The following is a 24,299-nucleotide window of genomic DNA, read 5'->3' as shown; positions in this document are numbered from 1 at the left end:
GGGGGAGATGGGGGGCCTGTGGGGGGATATGGGGGGATATGGGGGGTCTGTGGGGGGCTATGGTGACATATGGGGGGGATATGGGGGGATATGGGGGGTCTGTGGGGGGATATGGGGGGCTAGGGGGGAGATGGGGGGCCTGTGGGGGGATATGGGGGGATATGGGGGGTCTGTGGGGGGCTATGGTGGCATATGGGGGGGATATGGGGGGATATGGGAGGTCTGGGGGGGGATATGGGGGGATATGGGGGGTCTGTGGGGGTGTATGGGGGGGAGATGGGGGGAGATGGGGGGATGGGGGGGGATATAGGGGGATAGATATGGGGGGGGTCTGTGGGGGGATATGGGGGGCTAGGGGAGAATATGGGGGGTATGCGGGGGGGATATGGGGGGCTAGGGGGGGATATGGGGGGAGATGGGGGGTCTGTGGGGGGATATGGGGGGCTGTGGGGGGATATGGGGGGCTATGGTGGCATATGGGGGGGAGATGGGGGGAGATGGGGGGAGATGGGGGGTCTGTGAGGGGATATGGGGGGATACGGGGGGGATATGGGGGGAGATGGGGGGTCTGTGGGGGGATATGGGGGGCTGTGGGGTGTCTGTGGGGGGCTATGGTGGCATATGGGGGGGATATGGGGGGAGATGGGGGGAGATGGGGGGTCTGTGAGGGGATATGGGGGGATACGGGGGGATATGGGGGGTCTGTGGGGGGATAGGGGGGGTCTGTGGGGGGACTTGGGGGGAGATGGAGGGTCTGTGGGGGGAGATGGGGGGCTGTGGGGTGTCTGTGGGGGGCTATGGTGGCATATGGGGTGGATATAGGGGGAGATGGGGGGAGATGGGGGGTCTGTGAGGGGTCTGTGAGGGGATATGGGGGAAGATGGGGGGTCTGTGGGGGGGGGGGGGGATATGGGGGGATACGGGGGGTAGGGGGGGATATGGGGGGTCAGTGGGGGTGTATGGGGGGGATATGGGGGGTCTGTGGGGGGATATGGGGGGAGATGGGGGGAGATGGGGGGAGATGGGGGGGGCTGTGGTGTCTGTGGGGGGCTAGGGGGGGATATGGGGGGTGTGTGGGGGGATATGGGGGGCTGTGGGGTGTCTGTGGGGAACTACGGTGGGATATGGCGGTCTGTGGGAAGGATATGGGGGTCTGTGGGGTGTCTATGGGGCGTTATGAGGAGTTATGGGGTACTATCGGGGATCCATGGAGGTCTATGGGGTGTCTATGGGGACACAGGAACCCCATAGAAACCCCACAGAGACCTCATAGAGACCCACAAAGACCCCATAGAGGCCCCATAAGGAACCATAGAGACTCATATAGATCCATAGAGACGTACAGGGACCCATAGGGACCTATTGGACCAATAGAGACCCACAAAACCCCACAGAGACCCCACAGAGAACCCATAGAGACCCCATAAGGACCCCATACACAATCATGAAGACTCATATGGATCCATAAAGACGTATAGGAACCCATAAGGACCCATTGGATCAACAGAGACCCATAGAGACCCCATAGAGACCCCACAGAGACCCCACAGAGACCCGTTGGACCAATAGAGACCCACAGAACCGCACAGAGACCCCATAAGGACCCCATAAAGACCCATAGAGACCCACAGGGACTCCATAGGAACCCATAGTGAATGATATCGACTCATATGGATCCATAAAGACGTATAGAGCCATACGACTAATACAGACCCACAGAGATCCCATAAAGACCCAGAGAAACCCCATAAAGACCCAGAGAAACCCCATAAGGACCCATAGAGACCCACAGGGACCCCATAGAAACCCATAGGAAATAATAACAACTCATATTGATTTGTAAAGACGTATAGAGAGCCATACGACCAATAGAGACCCATAGAGATCCCATAAAGACCCCATAAAGACCCAGAGAGACCCCATAAAGACCCCATAAGGACCCATAGAGACCCATAGAGACCCACAGGAACCCCATAGGAACCCCATAGAGAACGATAACGACTCATATGGATCCATAAAGACGTATAGGAACCCATTGGGACCCATTGGATCAACAGAGACCCATAGAGAGCCCACAGAGACCCAGGAAGACCCCATAAGGACCCACAGAGACCCCATAAAGACCCAGAGAGACCCCATAAGGACCCCATAGGGACCCCATAGCCCCGTACCGATGCCGTGCTCCCTGAGGAAGGCCTCCAGCCCCACACGCTCCACCTGTGGGTCGCGCTCCTGCAGCCACAGCCCGAACTCGGAGCAGGACAGAGAGCCGTGCTCGGGGTGCCACTGCGGGGACACGGCCACCCCATAGGGACACACAGCCACCCCATAGGGACACACAGCCACCCACAGCGACCCCACTGCGACCCCATAGGGACACAGCCACAGCCACCCCATAGGGACACAGCCACGGCCACCCCATAGGGACACAGCCCCGCGACCCCATAGGGACACAGCCACGGCCACCCCGTAGGGACACACAGCCACCCATAGGGAAACACAGGGACCCCATAGAGACACACAGAGACCCCATAGGAACCCCATAAGGACCTATAGGGACCCCATAAGGACCCATAGGGACCCATAGGGACACGCAGCCACCCATAGGGACCCCATAGGGACCCCATAGGGACACACAGCCACCCATAAGGACCCATAGGGACACACAGCCACCCACAGCGACCCCATAAGGACCCATAGGGACCCCATAAGGACCCATAGGGACCCCATAGGGACACGCAGCCCCCCATAGCGACCCCATAAGCACCCATAGGGACCCCATAGGGACACGCAGCCCCCCATAGGGACCCCATAAGCACCCATAGGGACCCCATAAGGACACGCAGCCCCCCATAGCGACCCCATAAGCACCCATAGGGACCCCATAGGGACACGCAGCCCCCCATAGCGACCCCATAAGGACCCATAGGGACCCCATAGGGACACGCAGCCCCCCATAGGGATCCCATAAGCACCCATAGGGACCCCATAGGGACACGCAGCCCCCCATAGGGACCCCATAAGCACCCATAGGGACCCCATAAGGACACGCAGCCCCCCATAGCGACCCCATAAGCACCCATGGGGACCCCATAGGGACACGCAGCCCCCCATAGCGACCCCATAAGCACCCATAGGGACCCCATAGGGACACGCAGCCCCCCATAGCGACCCCATAAGCACCCATAGGGACCCCATAGGGACACGCAGCCCCCCATAGCGACCCCATAAGGACCCATAGGGACCCCATAGGGACACGCAGCCCCCCATAGGGATCCCATAAGCACCCATAGGGACCCCATAGGGACACGCAGCCCCCCATAGGGACCCCATAAGCACCCATAGGGACCCCATAAGGACACGCAGCCCCCCATAGCGACCCCATAAGCACCCATGGGGACCCCATAGGGACACGCAGCCCCCCATAGCGACCCCATAAGCACCCATAGGGACCCCATAGGGACACGCAGCCCCCCATAGCGACCCCATAAGCACCCATAGGGACCCCATAGGGACACGCAGCCCCCCAGACCCCCCATAGCCCCCACTCACGGGCCGCAGGCAGCGCGGGCAGCAGCACTGCTGGCACTGCGGGCACTGTGCCGGGCCGCGCTCCGCCTCGAAGATGAACCCGAAGGAGCACTTGTGGGGCACAGCGGGGGGTCAGCCCCACTGCCACCCACGGCCAGGAACGCCGCCCCACGCGCTGCCCCCACAGCCCCATAGGGACCCACAGCGAGCCCACGAGCCCCATAGGAACCCCACAGAGCCCCCACAGGAGCCCCATAGAACCCCATAGAGCCCTCCCAGCCCCATAGAGCCCCATAGGAACCCCATAGAGCCCCCACAGGAACCCCATAGAGCCCTCCCAGCCCCATAGAGCCCCATAGGAACCCCATAGAGCCCCCACAGGAACCCCATAGAACCCCCACAGGAACCCCACAGAGCCCTGCAGAGCCCTCCCAGTCCCACAGAGCCCCATAGGAACCCCATAGAGCCCCACAGGAACCCCATAGAGCCCCCACAGGAACCCCATAGAGCCCCATAGGAACCCCATAGAACCCCCACAGGAACCCCATAGAACCCCATAGAGCCCTCCCAGCCCCATAGAGCCCCATAGGAACCCCATAGAGCCCCCACAGGAACCCCAAATTGCCACATAGAGCCCTCCCAGCCCCACAGAGCCCCATAGAAATCCCACAGAGTCCCTACAGGAACCCCATAGAGCCCTATAGAGCCCTCCCAGTCCCACAGAGCCCCATAGGAACCCCATAGAGCGCTATAGAGCCCTCCCAGCCCCACAGAGCCCCATAGGAACCCCATAGAGCCCTGTAAAGCCCTCCCAGCCCCATAGAGCCCCCACAGCAACCCCATAGAGCCCTGTAGAGCCCTCCCAGCCCCATAGAGCCCCATAAGAACCCCATAGAGCCCCCACAGGAACCCCATAGAACCCCACAGAGTCCTCCCAGCCCCATAGAGCCCCCACAGAAACCTTATAGAGCCTCCACAGAAACCCCATAGAGCCCCATAGGGACCCACAGACCCCCCCCCCCCAGCCCCATAGGGACCCATAAACATCCACAGACTGCCCCCCCAGCCCCATAGGGACCCACAGATCCCCCCCTCAGCCCCATAGGGACCCACAGACTGCCCCCCCAGCCCCATAGGGACCCATAGACACCCATAGAGGATCCCCCCAGCCCTATAGGGACCCATAAACACCCACAGACTCCCTCCCCAACCCCATAGGGACCCCCAAATCCCCCCAGCCCCATAGGGACCCACAGACTGCCCCCCCAGCCCCATAGGGACCCCCCAGATCCCCCAACCCCATAGGGACCCACAGACTGCCCCCCCAGCCCCATAGAGACCCTCAGATCCCCCCAGCTTCATAGGGACCCACAGACTGCCCCCCTCAGCCCCATAGGGACCCACAGACTGCCCCTTCAGCCCCATAGGGACCCACAGACACCCATAGGGGATCCCCCCAGCCCCATAGGGACCCCCAGATCCCCCCAGCCCTATAGGGACCCATAAACACCCACAGACTGCCCCCCCCCCAGTCCCATAGGGACCCACAAAGACCCATAGGAGATCCCACCAGCCCTATAGGGACCCACAGATCCCCCCCCCCCAGCCCCATAGGGACCCACAGACACCCACAGACTGCCCCCCCAGCCCCATAGGGACCCCCAGATCCCCCCAGCCCCATAGGGACCCCCAGATCCCCCCAGCCCCATAGGGACCCACAGACTGCCCCCCCAACCCCATAGGGACCCACAGACTGCCCCCCCCAGCCCCATAGGGACCCACAGATCCCCCCAACCCCATAGGGACCCACAGACTGCCCCCCCAGCCCCATAGGGACCCCCAGATCCCCCCAACCCCATAGGGATCCACAGACTGCCCCCCCAGCCCCATAGAGACCCTCAGATCCCCCCAGCCCCATAGGGACCCACAGACTGCCCCCCCAGCCCCACCTGTGGGCACCAGAGGAACTGGGGGTCCCGCAGCAGCTCGCGCTCGGTCAGCTTCTGGGTGAACAGCTGGTACGTGTTGGGGTCCAACTCCTGCCGCAGCTGGGGGGCACAACGGGGCTCAGACCCACCGCGCCCCATAGGGACACATGGAGACCCATAGAAACCCAGGGCAACCCATAAAAGCCTCATAGGAACATAAAGAAACCTATGGAGAGATCTCATAACGTCCTACAGAACTCTGTCAGGGATGCATTCAGACTCCGTAACGGCTCCATAATGACTCCATAGGATCTCAGAGCCATACGGAGACCCATAAAGATCCATAGAAACCCATAAAGCCCCACAGCGCCCCATAGGGACACACAGAGACCTTACAGGGATCTGTAGAGACCCATAGGGATCTCTTAACGACCCCTAGGAACCCCATAGCAACCCATAGGGCCCTACAGCACCACATAGAGACTCACACTCATAAAAACTTAAAGGCTTCCATAGAGACTTCTTAAAGACCCATAGGAACCCCATAGAGACCCATAAAAACACGCAGAGAAGCACATGGACCTCGTAGCGACCCATAGAAACCCCATAAAAACCTCAAAAAGGCACATGAATGGTTATAAAAATGTTTGGAACGCCTTACAGATGCTTTACTCAATCCTATAAAAACCACCCGAAAGCCCACAAAGACCCCATAAGGATTTCATAAGGACTCATAGAGATCCACAAAGACTATAATGGGACCCATAGAGACCCACAGCGCCCCATAGGGACGCATAAAGATCCCAAGTAACCTCTACAGACCTTGTAGAAACCCATAAACACTCACAGAGACCCACAAAGACCCCATAAGGACCCATAGAAACCTCAGAAGGACCCATGATGACCCCATAGGGACCCCCGGAGACCAACAGGCACCCATAAAGACCTCATAGCAGCCTGTAGGGACCCCACAGAGACCCATAAGGACCCACAGCATTCTTAATATAACCCTAAGGACCCCCCGGACTCCCTCAGAGCTCCCTAAACCCCTTCATACCCCCCAACCTCCCCCTCATCCCACCTGCACATCCAGCGTGGAGAAGTAGCAGAGCCGCGCCGCCTCATCGCGCAGGTCGGGCCGCCCGCAGGCCGGGCACACCAGGTCGGCCACAGCCTTCTCCTTCACCCCGATGGTGAAGTGCTGCCTGAAGCACTCGGGGCACAGCGCGCACTCACAGCCCGTCAACCACCTCATCTGCGTTAAAACATCCCCACCCCAGCCTCAAAATGCTGCTTTTACGCCTCCGTACAACCCTATTTACCCTTTAAAACGCAATTCTCGCGGCTTAAAATGGCGCCGGGAGAACTCAAGCGGACACAAAATGGCGGACCAAAATGGCGGCCACCGCGCTGAGGCGGCATCGCTATGGCAACTCCCGCCTTTCAGCCGCCCCGTTGCCATAGCAACTCCCGCCGCAGGGGGGTGGTTTCCATGGCGACTCCCGCCTGTCCCAGCTCCCATAGCAACTAGCGCCGCTCTGATTGGCCCAGTCCGTTTCCATAGCAACTCGCAACACTCTGATTGGCCCGACCCGTTTCCATAGCAATTACCACCGCCCTGCTTCGCCCCGCCTCCGTTCCCATAGCAACCTGCGCCGCTCTGATTGGTCTAGCCCGTTACCATAGCAACTTGCGCCGTTCTGATTGGCCCAGCCCGTTTCCATAGCAACTTGTGCTACTGACTGTCCCGCCATCTCTATAGCAACCCTTCCCATCCCCAGAGATCCCCCTTCCCTCCCCCCATGGAGACCCCCCATCCCCGTAGCAACCCCCAATAGAAACCCCCTGTTGCCGTGGCAACCCCCCATCCCCATAGCAACCCCCCATAGCAGCCCCCCATAGAGGCCTCCCATCCCCATAGCAACCCCACGTTGCCATAACAACCCCCCCATTGCCATAGCAACCCCCCATCCCCATCCCAACTCCCCTATCAACCCCCCATCCTTATAGCAACCCCCCATAGAGGCCCCCATCCCCATCCTAACCCCCATAGCAACCCCCCCCGTTGCCATAGCAACCCCCCCCCCCCCTTATACCTGCTCCCTGGGCAGCGCCCACCCGCACACGGCACAATCGCACCGCAGCCTCCGCCGGATGAGGGCCCGATCCGGGCAGCTCCGCACCGCCTCCACCAACTCCTGTAGGCCCGGAGCTGCGGCCGGGCCCGGGCTCAGGCCCAACTCCCTCCCCATCGCCACCAACAGCACAGCGCGGCCCCAGCTGGGCAGGGAAAGCGTCGCCAGTGCCCTGCGTGCCAAAACCTGAAGGGAAACGACCGTGAAAGGCCGTTCCGGGCCGTCCCGGTACCTCCCGGTGCCGCCCGCACCTGCTGGTCGCCGTTGCCGAAGTCCATCGGCGGCTCCTCGTGGTCCCACACGCGAGACAGGAAGGGGCGGAGCTTCCGGCGCTGCACTTCCGGTAAGGCCCGGCTCAGGGACCAACCCACGTGGTGCAAGGCGGGCTCGGCGGCCGAGCGGGGGACGCCCAATGAGAGCAGGGTGCGGAGCTGCGACCGGGAGGAGCCGGTATGAACCGGTACAGACCGGTATGGCGGCCTCAGAGGCCCTCCAGGCCCTCCAGGCAACAAACGGCCGCCGCACCCCAGCGCCAGTCAGGTCCCACCACGTGGGCACCACCGCTTCCGGCCCCGGAGCCAATCAGGATGCACCAGAGAGACCCCGCCCCTTCCGGACCCACAGCCACTCAGGTTTCACCAGAGAGACCCCGCCCCTTCCGGTCCAACAGCCAATGAGACTCCTTATAGTCACCGCCCTTTCCGCCCCCTCAGCCAATCAGATTTCGTCGCAGAGGCAGCACCATTTCTGGCCCCGCAGCCAATCAGATCTCACCCCAAATTCCCTGCCGTTTCCGACCCCGCAGCCAATCAGATCTCACGCCTTCAGGCCCCACCCTCTTTCAGCCCCAACAGTGAATTAAAACCCACCTTTTTTAACGCTCCGCCCCTTTCTGACCCCAAATCCCCATTAAGGCCCACCCTTTCCGGCCCAGCAGCCAATCAAACCCCAAGCCCTTAAGCCCCACCCCTTCCGATCCATCAGCCAACCGTATCCCACCTTTTCCTTCCCCAGCAACCAATCAGACCCCACCCTTTCAGGCTTCATCCTTAAGCCCCGCCCCTTCCGGCCCAGCAGCCAATCGCACCCCACCCTTTCAGGCCCTTGCCCCACCTTCCTCCGCCGCTCTCCCATCATCCCTTGAAGCGCGAGGGCGGGACTTCCTCTGGCCCGGATCCAGGCGGCAGCCGCTTCCTTCAGGGCAGGGCCGGAAGCGTCGCTCCCTGATGACGTCATCAAGGCGCGCAGCTCCGCCCCCAGCGCCGCCCTGGCCCGCAGCACCGCCGCTTTGGCCCCGTCCCCATCCGCCATCGCCTTCCCGAGCACCGCCTCCACCGGCACCGACTGAGACTCCGCCTCCTGGGGGCGGGGCCAACAAAGGGGGCGGGGTCAGCAAGGGGCGGGGTCAAACAGAAGGGGCGGAGGCAATAAAGGGGGTGTGGCCAAAGGGGGCGGGGGTCAAGTGAAAGGGGCGGGGTCGAAGGGAAGGGGCGGGGCCAACAAAGGGGGCGGGGTTAGAAAAGGGGGCGGGGTCAGGAGGGATGGAGTCAGGAAGGGGCGGGGCCAAGGTAAAGGGGCGGGGCCAACAAAGGGGGCGGGGTTAGAAAAGGGGGCGGGGTCAGGAGGGGTGGAGTCAAGAAGGGGCGGGGCCAAGGTAAAGGGGCGGGGCCAACAAAGGGGGCGGGGTCAGAGAGAAGGGGAGGGGTCATTTCGGGCCATTTGGGGATCATTTGGGGTCACTTTGGGTCCATTTAGGGTCCGTTTGGGATCATTTAGGGTCACTTTGGGTCCATTTAGGGCCATTTGGGGCCATTCAAGGTCATTTTGGGTCATTTAGGGCCATTTGGGGTCACTTTGGGTCCCTTTAGGGCCACTTTGGGATCATTTGGGGCCATTTGGGGTCATTTTGGGCTCATTTGGGGTCGTTTTGGGGTCATTTGGGGTCCCTTTAGGACCATCTGGGGATCATTTGGGGTCATTTTGGGCTCATTTGGGGTCGTTTTGGGGTCATTTGGGGTCCCTACCCGCACCATCTGCACCGTTCTCATCCCATCTCTCCGCAGCCTTTCCTGGCGCCGCCTCTCCGCGTCCTCATATCGCGATAGGTCCCCGTATCGCGATAGATCCCCGTATCGGGACACGTCCTCACATCCCGAGGGGTCTTCGGGTCGTAATGGGTCCTCGTAGGGCGATATTGTCCCTGTATGTCACGATATACCTCCATGTCGCGACATACTGTCATGTACTGATGAACCCTCACGTCGTAATGCACCCTCATGTCGCTATATCGACCTCTTATGTCGCGACATACCCCCATATCGTGATATACTGTCATGTCCTGATGGGCCCTCACACCGTAATGGCCCCTCACGTCGCGATATCGCTCCCATATGTTGCGATATACCCCCATATCGTGACATATTTCACATCACAATGGGTTCTCAAGTTGTAATGGGTCGTCATGTCGCGATATCATCCCTGTGTGTCGCAATATACCCCCATGTCGTGACATATTGCCATGTATTGATGAGCTCTCACGTCATAATGGGTCCTCATGTCGCGATATCATCCCTGTATGTCGCGATATACCCCCATGTCATGACATACTGTCACATACTGATGGGCTCTCATGTCATAACAGGTCCTTATGTCGCGATATCGACCCCATGTGTCGCGATATACCCCCATGTCGTGACATATTCTCACGTCCTCATTGATTCTTATGCCGTAACAGGCCCTCAAGTCGTGATATCAACCCCATATGTCGCGATACACCCCCATATCGCGACATATTTCACATCGCAATGGGTTCTCAGGTTGTAATGGGTTGTCATGTCGCGATATCATCCCTGTGTGTCGCGATATACCTCCATGTCGTGACATACTGCCATGTACTGATGAGCCCTCACGTCATAATGGGTCCTCATGTCGCGATATCGACCCCATATGTCGCGATATACCGCCATATCGTGACATATCGTCACGTTTAATGGACCGTCACATTGTAATGGGTCCTCATGTCACGATATCAACCCCATATGTCGCGATATACCCCCATGTCGTGACATATTCTCATGTCCTCATTGATTCTTATGTCATAACGGACCCTCACATCGCGATATCAACCCCATCTGTCACGATATACCGCCATATCGCGACATATCGTCGCATCCTGATGGGCCCTCACATTGTAATGGGTCCTCATGTCACGATATCAACCCCATACGTCGCGATATACCCCCATGTCGTGACATATTCTCATGTCCTCATTGATTCTTATGTCATAACAGACCCTCATGTCATGATATCAACCCCATCTGTCACGATATACCGCCATATCGCGACATATTGTCGCATCCTGATGGGCCCTCACATTGTAATGGGTTCTCATGTCACGATATCAACCCCATATGTCGCGATATACCCCCATGTCGTGATATATTCTCACGTCCTCATTGATTCTTATGTCATAACAGACCCCCATGTCATGATATCAACCCCATCTGTCACGATATACCGCCATATCGCGACATATCGTCGCATCCTGATGGGCTCTCACGTTGTAATGGGTCCTCATGTCGCGATATCGGCCCCATATGTCGCGATATACCCCCACGTCGTGACATATTCTCATGTCCTCATTGATTCTTATGTCATAACAGACCCCCATGTCATGATATCAACCCCATCTGTCATGATATACCGCCATATCGCGACATATCGTCGCATCCTGATGGGCTCTCACGTTGTAATGGGTCCTCACATCGCGATGTCAACCCCATATATCGCGATATACCCCCATGTCGTGATATGTTCTCACGTCCTCATTGATTCTTATGCCGTAACGGGCCCTCATGTCGCGATATCAACCCTATACGTCGTGATATACCCCCATATCGCGACATACTTTCACATCACAATGGGTTCTCAAGTTGTAATGGGTCATCATGTCGCGATATCATCCCTGTATGTCGCGATATACCCCCATGTCGTGACATATTCTCATGTCCTCATTGATTCTTATGTCATAACAGACCCTCACATCGCGATATCAACCCCATATGTCACGATATACCGCCATATCGCGACATATCGTCGCATCCTGATGGGCCCTCACATTGTAATGGGTTCTCACGTCGCGATATCGGCCCCATATGTCGCGATATACCCCCATATCGCGACACATCCTCCCATCCCCATAGACCCTCATATCGCAACGACTTCCCCCGTCACGACACCGATGGCCCCTATCACGACATACCCCCCCCCCCCGTCGCGACGCGTACCCCCATGTCGCGACATAGACTCACGTCCTGACGGGCTCTGATGCTGCAACGGGGCGTCGCGTCGCAGGATGGGCCCCGTATGTCGCGACATATGGCCGTATCGCGATACGTCGCCCCGTCGCGCCGCCTCCCCGCGTCCCAATGGGTCGCCACGTCGGGACACGGCCGCGCATGGCGCGATATGGCGCTGCGGGGCGCCGTCCTGCGGGGTCACGGGGGGCGCATCGGGGGGGAATTCGGGCTCATGTGTGGGGCTGGGGGGGTACTTGTGGGGCTGGGGGGATCTGTGGGGCTGGGGGGGTACTTATGGGGCTGGGGGGGATCTGTGGGGCTGGGGGGTACTTAAGGGGCTGGAGGAGTACTTAAGGGGCTGGGGGGGATCTGTGGGGCTGGGGGCTACTTATGGGGCTGGGGGGGATCTGTGGGGCTGGGGGGGATCTATGGGGCTGGGGGGGTACTTATGGGGCTGGGGGGTACTTATGGGGCTGGGGGGGATCTGTGGGGCTGGGGGGGTACTTAAGGGGCTGGAGGAGTACTTAAGGGGCTGGGGGGGATCTGTGGGGCTGGGGGGTACTTATGGGGCTGGGGGGGATCTATGGGGTTGGGGGGGTACTTATGGGGTTGGGGGGGATCTGTGGGGCTGGGGGGGTACTTATGGGGCTGGAGGAGTACTTAAGGGGCTGGGGGGGATCTATGGGGCTGGGGGGGTGCTTATGGGGCTGGGGGGGATCTATGGGGTTGGGGGGGTACTTATGGGGTTGGGGGGGATCTGTGGGGCTGGGGGGGTACTTATGGGGCTGGAGGAGTACTTAAGGGGCTGGGGGGGATCTATGGGGCTGGGGGGGTGCTTATGGGGCTGGGGGGGATCTATGGGGTTGGGGGGGTACTTATGGGGCTGGGGGGGATCTGTGGGGCTGGGGGGGTATTTATGGGGCTGGGGGGATCTGTGGGGTTGGGGGGGTACTTACGGGGCTGGGGGGGATCTGTGGGGCTGGGGGGGTATTTATGAGGCTGGGGGGGTACTTAAGGGGCTGGGGGGGTACTTATGGGGCTGGGGGGGATCTGTGGGGTTGGGGGGGTACTTATGGGGCTGGGGGGTACTTATGGGGCTGGGCGGATCTGTGGGGCTGGGAGGGTATTTATGAGGCTGGGGGGGATCTGTGGGGTTGGGGGGGTACTTATGGGGCTGGGGGGTACTTATGGGGCTGGGGGGATCTGTGGGGCTGGGGGGGTATTTATGAGGCTGGGGGGGATCTGTGGGGCTGGGGGGGGATCTCTGGGGTTGGGGGGTACTTATGGGGCTGGGGGGGATCTGTGGGGCTGGGGGGAATCTATGGGGCTAGAAAGGATTTATGGAGCTGGAGAAGATCAGTAGGATTTTACGGGGTTCTTATGGGGTTGGAATGGATCTATGGGCTTGGGAGAGGATCTATGGGGCAGGGGGCGATCTATGGGGCTGGAGGAGACCTATAGGGCACGGGGGGGGGGATATATGGGGCACGGGAGGGATCTACGGGGCTGGGAGGGGATCTGTGGGGCCGGGGGGAACTGTGGGGCTGAGGGAGATCTATGGGGCTGAAGGAAATCTGTGGGGCTGGGGGGGATATATGGGGCTGGGAAGGGATCTATGGGGCTGGAAGGATCAGCAGGGTTCTGTGGGGTACTTATGGGGCTGGGGGGTACCTGTGGGGCCGGGGGGGGCCGTGGGGCCAGGCGGGGGCGCTCACACACAGCACACAGCACAGCGGGACCCACATTGAGGTACGTGCAGGAGGCGCACGGCCAGACCCACAGCGACGGCGCCTCTGCGGGGCTGCCCCATAGCGGCCGCTCAGCCACCCCACAGGGAACACAGGGACCCATAGGGACACATAGGGACCCCACAGGGACCACAGGGACCCACAGAGACCCAAAAAGACCCATAGAGACCCCATAGAGACCCCATAGAGACCCATAGAGACCCATAGAGACCCAAAAAGACCCATAGAGACCTCATAGAGACCTCATAGAGACCCACAGGAATCCATAAAGATCTATAGAGACCCACAGGAACCCATAGAGACCCCACAGGGACCCATAGGGACCCACAGGGACCCCATAGGGACCCATAGAGACCCATAGGGACCCATAGGGACCCCACAGGGACCCATAGAGACCCATAGCGACCCATAGGGACCCATAGGGACCCCACAGGGACCCATAAAGATCCCTAGAGACCCCATAGAGACCCCACAGAGACCCATAAGGACCCACAAAGACCCCTAAAAACCCCATAGAGAACCATACCAACCAATAGGGACCCATAGAGACCCATAGAGACCCCATAGAGACCCCATAGAGGCCCATAAGGACCCATAGAAACCCATAGCGACCCCATAAAGACCACAGGGACCCACAGAGACCCATACAGACCCCATAGAGACCCATAGAGACCCCGTAGAAGCGCATAAGGACCCATAAAAACCCATAGCGACCCCATATGGACCACAGAAACCCATAGAGACCCATACAGACCCCATAGAGACCCATAGGGACCCACAGGGACACACGGAGACCCCATGAAGACCCATAGAGGCCCCATAGAGACCCATAAGGACTCATAGAGACCCCATAGAGACCCATAGAGATCCCATCGGGACCCACAGTGCCCCACAGAGATCCCACAGCGCCCCATAGGGCCATACCTTTCCCCCCCCGAGGTGGGGGTCGCTTGTGGGGCCGCTCCTGTGGGGACATATAGGGTCAGCCCGGCACCCCATAGAATTCTCCAGCCCCATAAGAACCCCACAGAGCCCCATAGGACCCCACAGAGCCCCATAGATTCCACCCAGCCCCATAGGAACGCCATAGGAACCCCATAGAGCCCCCATCGACCCCTCCCAGCCCCATAGCACCCCACAGATCCCCATATGACCCCACAGAGCCCCAGAGAGCCCCCCCAGCCCCATAGCGCCCCACAGATCCCCGTATGACCCCACAGAGCCCCATAGAGCCCCCCCAGCCCCATAGCGCCCCACAGATCCCCATATGACCCCACAGAGCCCCATAGAGCCCTCCCAGCCCCATAGCGCCCCACAGATCCCCATATGACCCCACAGAGCCCCATAGAGCCCCCATAGAGCCCTCCCAGCCCCATAGCGCCCCACAGATCCCCATATGACTGCACAGAGCCCCATAGAGCCCCCCCAGCCCCATAGCAACCCCATAGAGCCCCATAGAGCCCTCCCAGCCCCATAGGAAGCCCACAGAGCCCCATAGACCTCTTCCGGCCCCATAGAAACCCCACAGAGCCCCATAGAAACCCCATAGTGCCCCATAGAGCCCTCCCAGCCCCATAGGAAGCCCACAGAACCCCATAGACCTCTTCCGGCCCCATAGAAACCCCACAGAGCCCCATAGAAACCCCATAGTGCCCCATAGAGCCCTCCCAGCCCCATAGGAACCCCACAGAGCCCCATAGACATCTTCTGGCCCCATAGAAACCCCACAGAGCCCCATAGAAACCCCATAGTGCCCCATAGAGCCCTCCCAGCCCCATAGGAACCCCACAGAGCCCCATAGAGCCCCATAGAGCCCTCCCAGCCCCATAGGAACCCCACAGAGCCCCATAGACATCTTCTGGCCCCATAGAAACCCCACAGAGCCCCATAGAACCCCCATAGAGCCCTCCCAGCCCCATAGGAACCCCACAGAGCCCCACAGAGCCCCATAGAGCCCCCATAGAGTCCCCCCAGCCCCATAGCGCCCCACAGATCCCCGTATGACCCCACAGAGCCCCATAGAGCCCCCCCAGTCCCATAGCGCCCCACAGATCCCCGTATGACCCCACAGAGCCCCATAGAGCCCCCATAGAGCCCTCCCAGCCCCATAGCGCCCCACAGATCCCCGTATGACCCCACAGAGCCCCATAGAGCCCTCCCAGCCCCATAGCGCCCCACAGATCCCCACCTTCATTCCTGTCCCCATCCGACTCCAGCGGCTCCTCGGGCTCCAGCGGATCCTGGGGCAGAACACACCAGTATGGACCAGTATAAACCAGTACAAACCAGTACGAACCAGTACGAACCAGTATAAACCAGTACGGACCAGTATAAACCAGTACAGACCAGTATAAACCAGTATAAACCAGTACAGACCAGTATAAACCAGTACAGGGTAGCATAGACCAACATGAGGCAATATAGATCAGTATGCACTACAATACAGCACTAGGGACCAGTATAAACCAGTACAGACCAGTATAAACCAGTACAGACCAGTATAAACCAGTACACACCAGTATGGATGAGTATGAACCAGTACGGGGTAGTATAAACCACTATAAACCAGTATAAACCAGTATGGACCGGCATAGACTAACATGGACTGGTGTGGCCCAGTATAGACCAGTTCAGCCCAGTATAAACCAGAATAGACCAGTAGGGACCAGTATAAACCAGCATGGACCAGTATGGACCAATATGGAGCAGCATAAACCAGTATGAACCAGTATGAACCAGTATGGACCAGTATGGACCAGTACAGAGCAGTATAAACCACTCTAAACCAGTATAAACCAGTATAGACCAGTAGAGACCAACATGGACTTGTCTGACCCAGTATAGACCAGTACAGTCCAGTATAAACCAGTACAAACCAGTATGGACCAGTAAAAACCAGTATGGACCAGTACGGACCAGTAAAAACCAGTATGGAGCAGTATGGACCAGTAGAAACGAGTATAGACCAGTATAAACCAGAATAGACCAGTATGGACCAGTATGGACCAGTATGGACCAGTATAAACCAGTATAAACCAGTACAAACCGGTCCGGCTCACCTCGGGGGTCCCCTCCATGACGTCGGCCAACAGATGGGGGTTGGGGTGCTTCTCCTGCGGGCACACACCAGTACAGACCAGTATAAACCAGTACAGACCAGTATAAACCAGTATAAACCAGTACGGACCGGTATGGACCAGTACGGACCAGTATGGCCCAGTATGGACCACTATGGCCCAGTATAAACCAGTAAGAACCACTATGGACCGGTAGGGACCAATATGGACCAGTATGGCCCAGTATAGACTGGTATGGACCAGTATGGACCAGTATGGACTGGTACAGACCAGTATGAACCAGTATGGACCGGTACGGCCCAGTATGGCCCAGTATGGGACCCATAATGACTCCATAACCCTCAAAACCCCCCATAGCCCCCCCAAATGACCCCATAGCCCCCCATAACCACCCCATAACCCCCCATAACCACCCCATAGCCCCCCCAATGACCCCATAACTCCCCCAATGACCCCATAGCCCCCCCAATAACCCCATAACCCCCCATAACCACCCCATAGCCCCCCCAATGACCCCATAGCCCTTCCCAATGACCCCATAGCCCCCCATAGCCCCTCCCAATGACCCCATAACTCCCCCAATGACCCCATAACCCCCCATAACCACCCCATAGCTCCCCCAATACCCCCATAACTCCCCCAATGACCCCATAGCCCCCCATAACCACCCCATAGCCCCCCCCAATGACCCCATAACTCCCCCAATGACCCCATAGCCCCCCATAACCCCCCACAACCACCCTATAACCCCCCCAAGGACCCCATAGCCCCCCCAATGCCCCCATAACCACCCCAATTAGCCCATAACTCCCCATAGCCCTCCATAACCACCCCATAGCCCCCCCCAATGACCCCATAGTCCCTCCCAAGGACCCCAGAGAAGCCCCACAGATCCCCACAGAAGCCCCATAATAACCCCACAGAGCCCCACAGACCCCTTCCAGCCCCATAGGAACCCCACAGATCCCCATAGAAGCCCCATAGGGCCCCACAGAGCCCCAAAGAGCCCTCCCAGCCCCATAGAATCCCCACAGAGCCCCATAGACCCCTTCCGGCCCCATAGAAGCACCACAGAGCCCCATAGAAGCCCCATATGAACCCCACAGAGCCCCAAAGAGCCCTCCCAGCCCCATAGAAGCCCCACAGCCCCCCATAGAAGGCCCATAGCCCCCCCAGTGCCCCATAGAGCCCTCCCAGCCCCATAAAAGCCCCACAGCCCCCCATGGAAGGCCCATAGCCCCCCCCAATGCCCCATAGAGCCCTCCCAGCCCCATAGAATCCCCACAGCCCCCCATGGAAGGCCTGTAGCCCCCTCAGTGCCCCATAGAGCCCTCCCAGCCCCATAGAAGCCCCACAGATCCCAATAGAAGCCCTATAAGAACCCCACAGAGCCCCATAGAGCCCTCCCAGCCCCATAGGAACCCCACAGATCCCCATAGAAGCCCCATAGGAACCCCCCAGTGCCCCATAGAGCCCTCCCAGCTCCACAACCCCCCATGGAAGGCCCGTACCCCCCCCAGTGCCCCATAGAGCCCTCCCAACCCCATAGAAGCCCCACAGCCCCCCATGGAAGGCCTGTAGCCCCGGCAGTGCCCCATAGAGCCCCAGTGCCCCATAGAAGCCCCACAGATCCCAGTAGAAGCCCTATAAGAACCCCACAGAGCCCCATAGAGCCCTCCCAGCCCCATAGGAACCCCACAGATCCCCATAGAAGCCCCATAGGAACCCCACAGATCCCCATAGAAGCCCTATAAGAACCCCCCAGTGCCCCATAGAGCCCTCCCAGCCCCACAGCCCCCCACGGAAGGCCCGTACCCCCCCCAGTGCCCCATAGAGCCCTCCCAGCCCCATAGAAGCCCCACAGATCCCCATAGAAGCCCCACAGATCCCCATAGAAGCCCTATAAGAACCTCCCAGTGCCCCATAGAGCCCTCCCAGCCCCACAGCCCCCCACGGAAGGCCCGTACCCCCCCCCAGTGCCCCATAGAGCCCTCCCAGCCCCATAGAAGCCCCACAGATCCCCATAGAAGCCCTATAAGAACCCCCCAGTGCCCCATAGAGCCCTCCCAGCCCCACAGCCCCCCATGGAAGGCCCGTACCCCCCCCAGTGCCCCATAGAGCCCTCCCAGCCCCATAGAAGCCCCACAGATCCCCATAGAAGCCCCACAGATCCCCATAGAAGCCCCATAGGAACCCCCCAGTGCCCCATAGAGCCCTCCCAGCCCCATAGGAACCCCACAGATCCCCATAGAAGCCCCATAGGAACCCCACAGATCCCCATAGAAGCCCTATAAGAACCCCCCAGTGCCCCAAAGAGCCCTCCCAGCCCCACAGCCCCCCATGGAAGGCCCGTACCCCCCCCAGTGCCCCATAGAGCCCTCCCAGCCCCATAGAAGCCCCACAGATCCCCATAGAAGCCCCACAGATCCCCATAGAAGCCCTATAAGAACCCCCCAGTGCCCCATAGAGCCCTCCCAGCCCCACAGCCCCCCACGGAAGGCCCGTACCCCCCGCAGTGCCCCATGGAGCCCCCCATATCTCACAGCCAGCAGCAGTTCCAGCTCTGTGCGCAGCAGCAGCAGCTCTGCGGTCACGGCAGCCACGCGCTGTGGGTCCGGCTGTGCCCCGGGGGGGAAACTGCGGCCCTGGGGACCCCCCTGCGTGTAACCCAGCTGGGACAGCACCTGCGGGGCACCACAGGGCTCTATGGGGCGCTGTGGGGCGCCTATGGGGCGCTATGGGGTGCCTACGGGGCTCTATGGGGTCTATGGAGTGGCTGTGCGGCACTATAAGGCACTATAGGGCTCTATGAAGTGCCTATGGGGCTCTATGGGGTCTATGGAGTGGCTATGAGGCTCTATGAGGTGGTTATGAGGCTGTATGGGGCCCTATGGGGCTCTATGGGGTGACTATGGGGCTCTATGGGGTCTATGGAGTGGCTGTGTGGCTCTATAAGGCACTATAGGGCTCTATAAGGTTCTATGAGGCTCTATGGGGCTCTACGGGACCATGGCACTCTATGGGGTGGTTATGGGGCTCTATGGGGGCGCTATGGGGTGGTTATGGGGCGCTGTGGGGCGCCTATGGGGCGCTATGGGGTGCCTATGGGGCTCTATGGGTCTATGGAGTGGCTGTGCAGCTCTATAAGGCACTGTAGGGCTCTATAGCGTTGCTATGGGGCTCTATGGGGTGGCTTTGGGGCGCTATGGGGTGCCTATGGGGCTCTACGGGGTCTATGGAGTGGCTGTGCGGCTCTATAAGGCACTGTAGGGCTCTATAGCGTTGCTATCGGGCTCTATGGGGTGGCTTTGGGGCGCTGTAGGGTGCCTATGGGGCTCTATGGGGTCTATGGAGTGGCTGTGCAGCACTATAAGGCACTACAGGGCTCTATGACGTGCCTATGGGGCTCTACGGGGTCTATGGAGTGGCTATGAGGCTCTATGAGGTAGTTATGAGGCTGTATGGGGTCCTATGGGGCTCTATGGGGTGACTATGGGGCTCTATGGGGTCTATGGAGTGGCTGTGTGGCTCTATAAGGCACCATAGGGCTCTATAAGGTTTTATGAGGCTCTATGGGGCTCTACGGGACCATGGCACTCTATGGGGTGGTTATGGGGCTCTATGGGGGCGCTATGGGGTGGTTATGGGGCGCTGTGGGGTGCCTATGGGGCTCTATGGGGTGCCTATGGGGCTCTATGGGGTCTATGGAGTGGCTGTGCAGCACTATAAGGCACTACAGGGCTCTGTGGGGTGGCTATGGGGCTCTATGGGGCTCTATGCATTGGTTATAGGGCTCTATGGCCCTATGGGGCGGCTATGGGGCTCTATGGGGTGCCTATGGGGCTCTATGAGGGGTCTATGGGGGGGTTATGGGGCTCTATGGGGTCTATGGCATGCCTATGGAACTCTATGGGGTCTATGGAGTGGCTGTGCGGCTCTATAAGGCAATGCAGGGTTCTGTGGGGTTGCTATGGGGTGGCTATGGGGCTCTATGGGGGCACTATGGGGTGGTTATGGGGCGCTGTGGTGTGCCTATGGGGCTCTATGGGGTGCCTATGGGGCTCTATCGGGTCTATGTAGCGGGTGCGCGGCACTATAAGGCACTATAGGGCTATATGAGGTGCCTATGGGGCTCTATGGGGTCTATGGAGTGGCTATGTGGCTCTATGGGGTGGTTATGAGGCTGTATGGGGGCCCTATGGGGCTCAATGGGACTATGGCGCTCTATGGGGTGGCTTTGGGGCTCTATGGGGCCCTATGGGGTGGTAATGGGGCTTTTCGGGTGCGTGGCCTACACTCTTTGGGGGGCGTGGCCTACACTCTTGGAGGCGTGGCCAGTTAAGTCTGGGGGCGTGGCCAATGAACCTTGAGTGGGCGGGGCCAACCGAGCCTGGGGGCGTGGCCGTATGCCCTTCGGGGGGGCGTGGCCTACAATCTTGGAGGCGTGGCCAGCTAAGTCTGGGGGCGTGGCCAATGAACCTTGAGTAGGCGGGGCCAACCGAGCCAGGGGGCGTGGCCGTATGCCCCTCGGTGGGCGTGGCCTACAATCTTGGAGGCGTGGCCAATGAACCTTGAGTGGGCATGGCCAACCAAGCCTGGGGGTGTGGCCGTATGCCCTTGGGGGAGGGGGCGTGGCCTACACTCTTGGGGGCGTGGCCAACCGGGTTTGGGGGTGTGGCCAGCTAAGCCTGGGGGCGTGACCGATGAACCTAGAGTGGGCGTGGCCAACCGAGCCTGGAGGCGTGGCCAACCGTGTTTGGGGGCGTGGCCAAGCCTTGGAACCCCGTCCAGCAGCAGGCGAGGCGCTAACGAAGCGGCGCAATTAAGCAGGCGTTAATGAAGGCGGTACCTGGAGGACGGGCGGGTCGGGGCGCAGGGCCGGGCTGGGGCAGCGCAGGCGTTGCCAGGAGGGGGGGGGGGCGGCGCTGCAGTAAATTGCGGCCGCACTTCTCCAGGACCCTCAGCGTGCGGCCCACCCATTGCGGGCACTGCGGGTCATTAGCGGCTAATTAATGCCTCGTTAGGCGCTCGCCAGCCTCTGCCCGCCCCCCCTTAGGTCCTAATAGCCCCTTCTTACCCGCTAACGGCCACCGATCGGCCCCTAATTGGCCTCAATGAGCTCCTAATAACCCCCTATTAGCCTCTAATGATCCCCATTGGCATCGAAAGCCCCTAATGACCCCCAATTAGCCGCTAATGACCCCTTATTAATCCCTAATGATGCCTTGTAAGGCATCAATGACTCTCATTAGTATCTAGCGACCCTCAATTTGCTCCTGATGACCCCCAATTAGCCCCTAATAAACCCCAGTTAGCTTCTAATGATTCCCAATTAGCCCATAGCGTTACTTTATTAGCTTCTAATGACACCCCTTATCTCCTTATTGTCTTCTAATGACCCCAATTAGTCGCTAATAATTCCCAATTCACCCCTACTTAGTCCTATTAGCACCTAATCACCCTCTATTAACCCCTTATGACTGCCTATTAGTCTCCAATGACTCCCATCAACATCTGATTACCCCCTATCATCCCTAATTAGCCCCTGATTACCGATTTCCCCATAATTACCCACAATTAGCCCCTAATGACCCCCAATACTCCCCCAATTCCCTTCTAATTACCCCCAATTCCCCCCCAGTTACCCCAATTAGCCCTTTAATACCGCTTAATTGCCCCTAATTACCCCCAATTAGCCCCCTAATACCCACTTACCCTCTATTCGCCCCTAATTACTCCCAATTAGCCCCCTAATATCCTCTGATTTCCCCTTAATACCCAGCAATTACCCTCAATTAGCCTCTAACTACCTCCTATCACCTTATAATGCCCATAATTATCTTAATTATCCCTAATTACCCCAATCAGCTCTCTAAAACTCTAATTACTCCCTATTAACCCCATAATACCCCCTAACACCCCCCTAATTCCCCCAATTAACCCCTTAGCCCCCTCCAATTAACCCCTCCCCGCTCCCCCCCCCCCGCTAATTACCCCGCCCCTAATTAACACTCACCCCCCTCCCCTCCCCCCGCAGCAGCGCCGCCCCATCCACATGGCGGCACTTCCGGTTGGGGGCTGCAGGCAGCGCCACCAACGCCCACAGGGCGGAAGGGGCGGGACTTCCGGGGCACCTCCGAAGCTCCGCCTCCAACTCCTCCCACAGCGCCGACGCCTCCTTAGCGATGGCCGCCTTCCTCTCATTGGCTCCCGGCGCCGCTTCGGACCGCCCGCTCACGCCTCCCATTGGTGGGGTCTCCCCATTGGCTCCGCCCGCCCCAAGGACCCGCCCACTCTCATTGGCTGCTCCCACTAATTGGGCCCGCCCACTTTGCCCACTAACGCCTCCCATTGGTGGGGTCCCCCCAGTGGCTCCTCCCATTGGTGAGGTCACTGCAGTGGCTCCACCCGCCCCAAGGACCCGCCCAGTCTCCTCATTGGCTGCTCCCACTAGTTGGGCCCTCCCACTTTGCCCACTAACGCCTCCCATTGGTGGGGTCCCCCCAGTGGCTCCTCCCATTGGTGGGGTCACTGCAGTGGCTCCACCCACCCCAAGGACCCGCCCAGTCTCCTCATTGGCTGCTCCCACTAGTTGGGCCCGCCCACTTTGCCCACTGACGCCTCCCATTGGTGGGGTCCCCCCATTGGCTCCTCCCATTGGTGGGGTCACTGCAGTGGCTCCACCCACCCCAAGGACCCGCCCAGTCTCCTCATTGGCTGCTCCCACTAGTTGGGCCCGCCCACTTTGCCCACTGACGCCTCCCATTGGTGGGGTCCCCCCATTGGCTCCTCCCATCGCTTGAGCCCGCCCACTCCCCTCATTGGACACTCCCATCGATCGGGCCCACCCACTTGGCCCACTGGCAGCTCCCATTGGTGGGATCCCTCCTGTGACTCCTTCTATTGGGGGGGCCCCCCCAGTGGCTCCTCCCATTGGTAGGGTCACTGCAGTGGCTCCGCCCACCGCAAGGACCCACCCACTCCCCTCATTGGCTGCTCCTGCTGGTTGGGCCCGCCCACTTTCCCCAGTGGCTCCTCCCATTGGTGGGATCCCCCCACTGGCTCCTCCCACCCCAAGGACCCGCCCACTCTCCTCACTGGCTCCTCCCATTGGTGGGGTTTCCCCATTGGCTCCTCCCAATGGTTGGGCCCGCCCACTTCCCCCAGAGACTCCTCCCATTGGTTGGACTCTCTCGCTTTCCTGATTGGTTCCTCCCACCCCGAGCGGCCGCCCACTCTCCCCATTGGCTCCTCCCATTGCCGGGCTTCCCCCATTGGCTCCTCCTACCGCTTGGGCCCGCCCGCTTTCCTCACCGCCTCCTCCCATTGGTTGGCTCCCCCCATCCCCCCCGCGGCCCTCTTTCTGCACCAGCCCCCCCATTTTGGGCTCTACCACTTCCGGTGGCGCCCCCCCCTCTCCGCAGGCCACTTCCGGTGCGCCGAGGACCCCCGGGGGCGGCTGCGCCATTGCCTGAATCCGAAACGCAAACGAATAAAACCCCTCCGAGTGGGAAAATCCGCCCCAAAAGTCGCTCATGGGGAACTCGGAGCCCCAAATGGGGTTTTTGTTGGGGGGGGGCGG

General features: G+C 59.7%; 1 protein-coding gene across 1 annotated transcript in view; it reads right to left on the bottom strand.

Annotated features, from left to right (window-relative positions):
• The window catches only part of LOC107051192 (E3 ubiquitin-protein ligase RNF31-like), a 28,779-nt gene extending 5,815 nt beyond the window's left edge, over positions 1 to 22,964 (bottom strand). Inside the window, exons 1-16 of the mRNA XM_046905058.1 lie at positions 22,841 to 22,964; positions 21,567 to 21,676; positions 19,261 to 19,401; positions 16,700 to 16,753; positions 15,829 to 15,880; positions 14,565 to 14,604; positions 13,564 to 13,693; positions 11,881 to 12,082; positions 9,619 to 9,794; positions 8,708 to 8,953; positions 7,846 to 8,025; positions 7,556 to 7,780; positions 6,541 to 6,714; positions 5,481 to 5,579; positions 3,553 to 3,642; positions 2,172 to 2,286 (exon numbers count right to left, since the gene is read on the bottom strand). Coding sequence (XP_046761014.1) covers positions 2,172 to 2,286; positions 3,553 to 3,642; positions 5,481 to 5,579; positions 6,541 to 6,714; positions 7,556 to 7,780; positions 7,846 to 8,025; positions 8,708 to 8,953; positions 9,619 to 9,794; positions 11,881 to 12,082; positions 13,564 to 13,693; positions 14,565 to 14,604; positions 15,829 to 15,880; positions 16,700 to 16,753; positions 19,261 to 19,401; positions 21,567 to 21,676; positions 22,841 to 22,964 — 2,158 coding nt within the window. The remainder of the gene's footprint in view (positions 1 to 2,171; positions 2,287 to 3,552; positions 3,643 to 5,480; positions 5,580 to 6,540; positions 6,715 to 7,555; positions 7,781 to 7,845; positions 8,026 to 8,707; positions 8,954 to 9,618; positions 9,795 to 11,880; positions 12,083 to 13,563; positions 13,694 to 14,564; positions 14,605 to 15,828; positions 15,881 to 16,699; positions 16,754 to 19,260; positions 19,402 to 21,566; positions 21,677 to 22,840) is intronic.
• Positions 22,965 to 24,299: the final 1,335 nt, after the last annotated feature.

The sequence above is a fragment of the Gallus gallus genome, chromosome 35 (assembly GCF_016699485.2).
Source record: "Gallus gallus isolate bGalGal1 chromosome 35, bGalGal1.mat.broiler.GRCg7b, whole genome shotgun sequence".
NCBI classification, from domain to species: Eukaryota; Metazoa; Chordata; class Aves; order Galliformes; family Phasianidae; genus Gallus; species Gallus gallus.
This window is presented reverse-complemented; position numbering and strand designations above follow the sequence as displayed.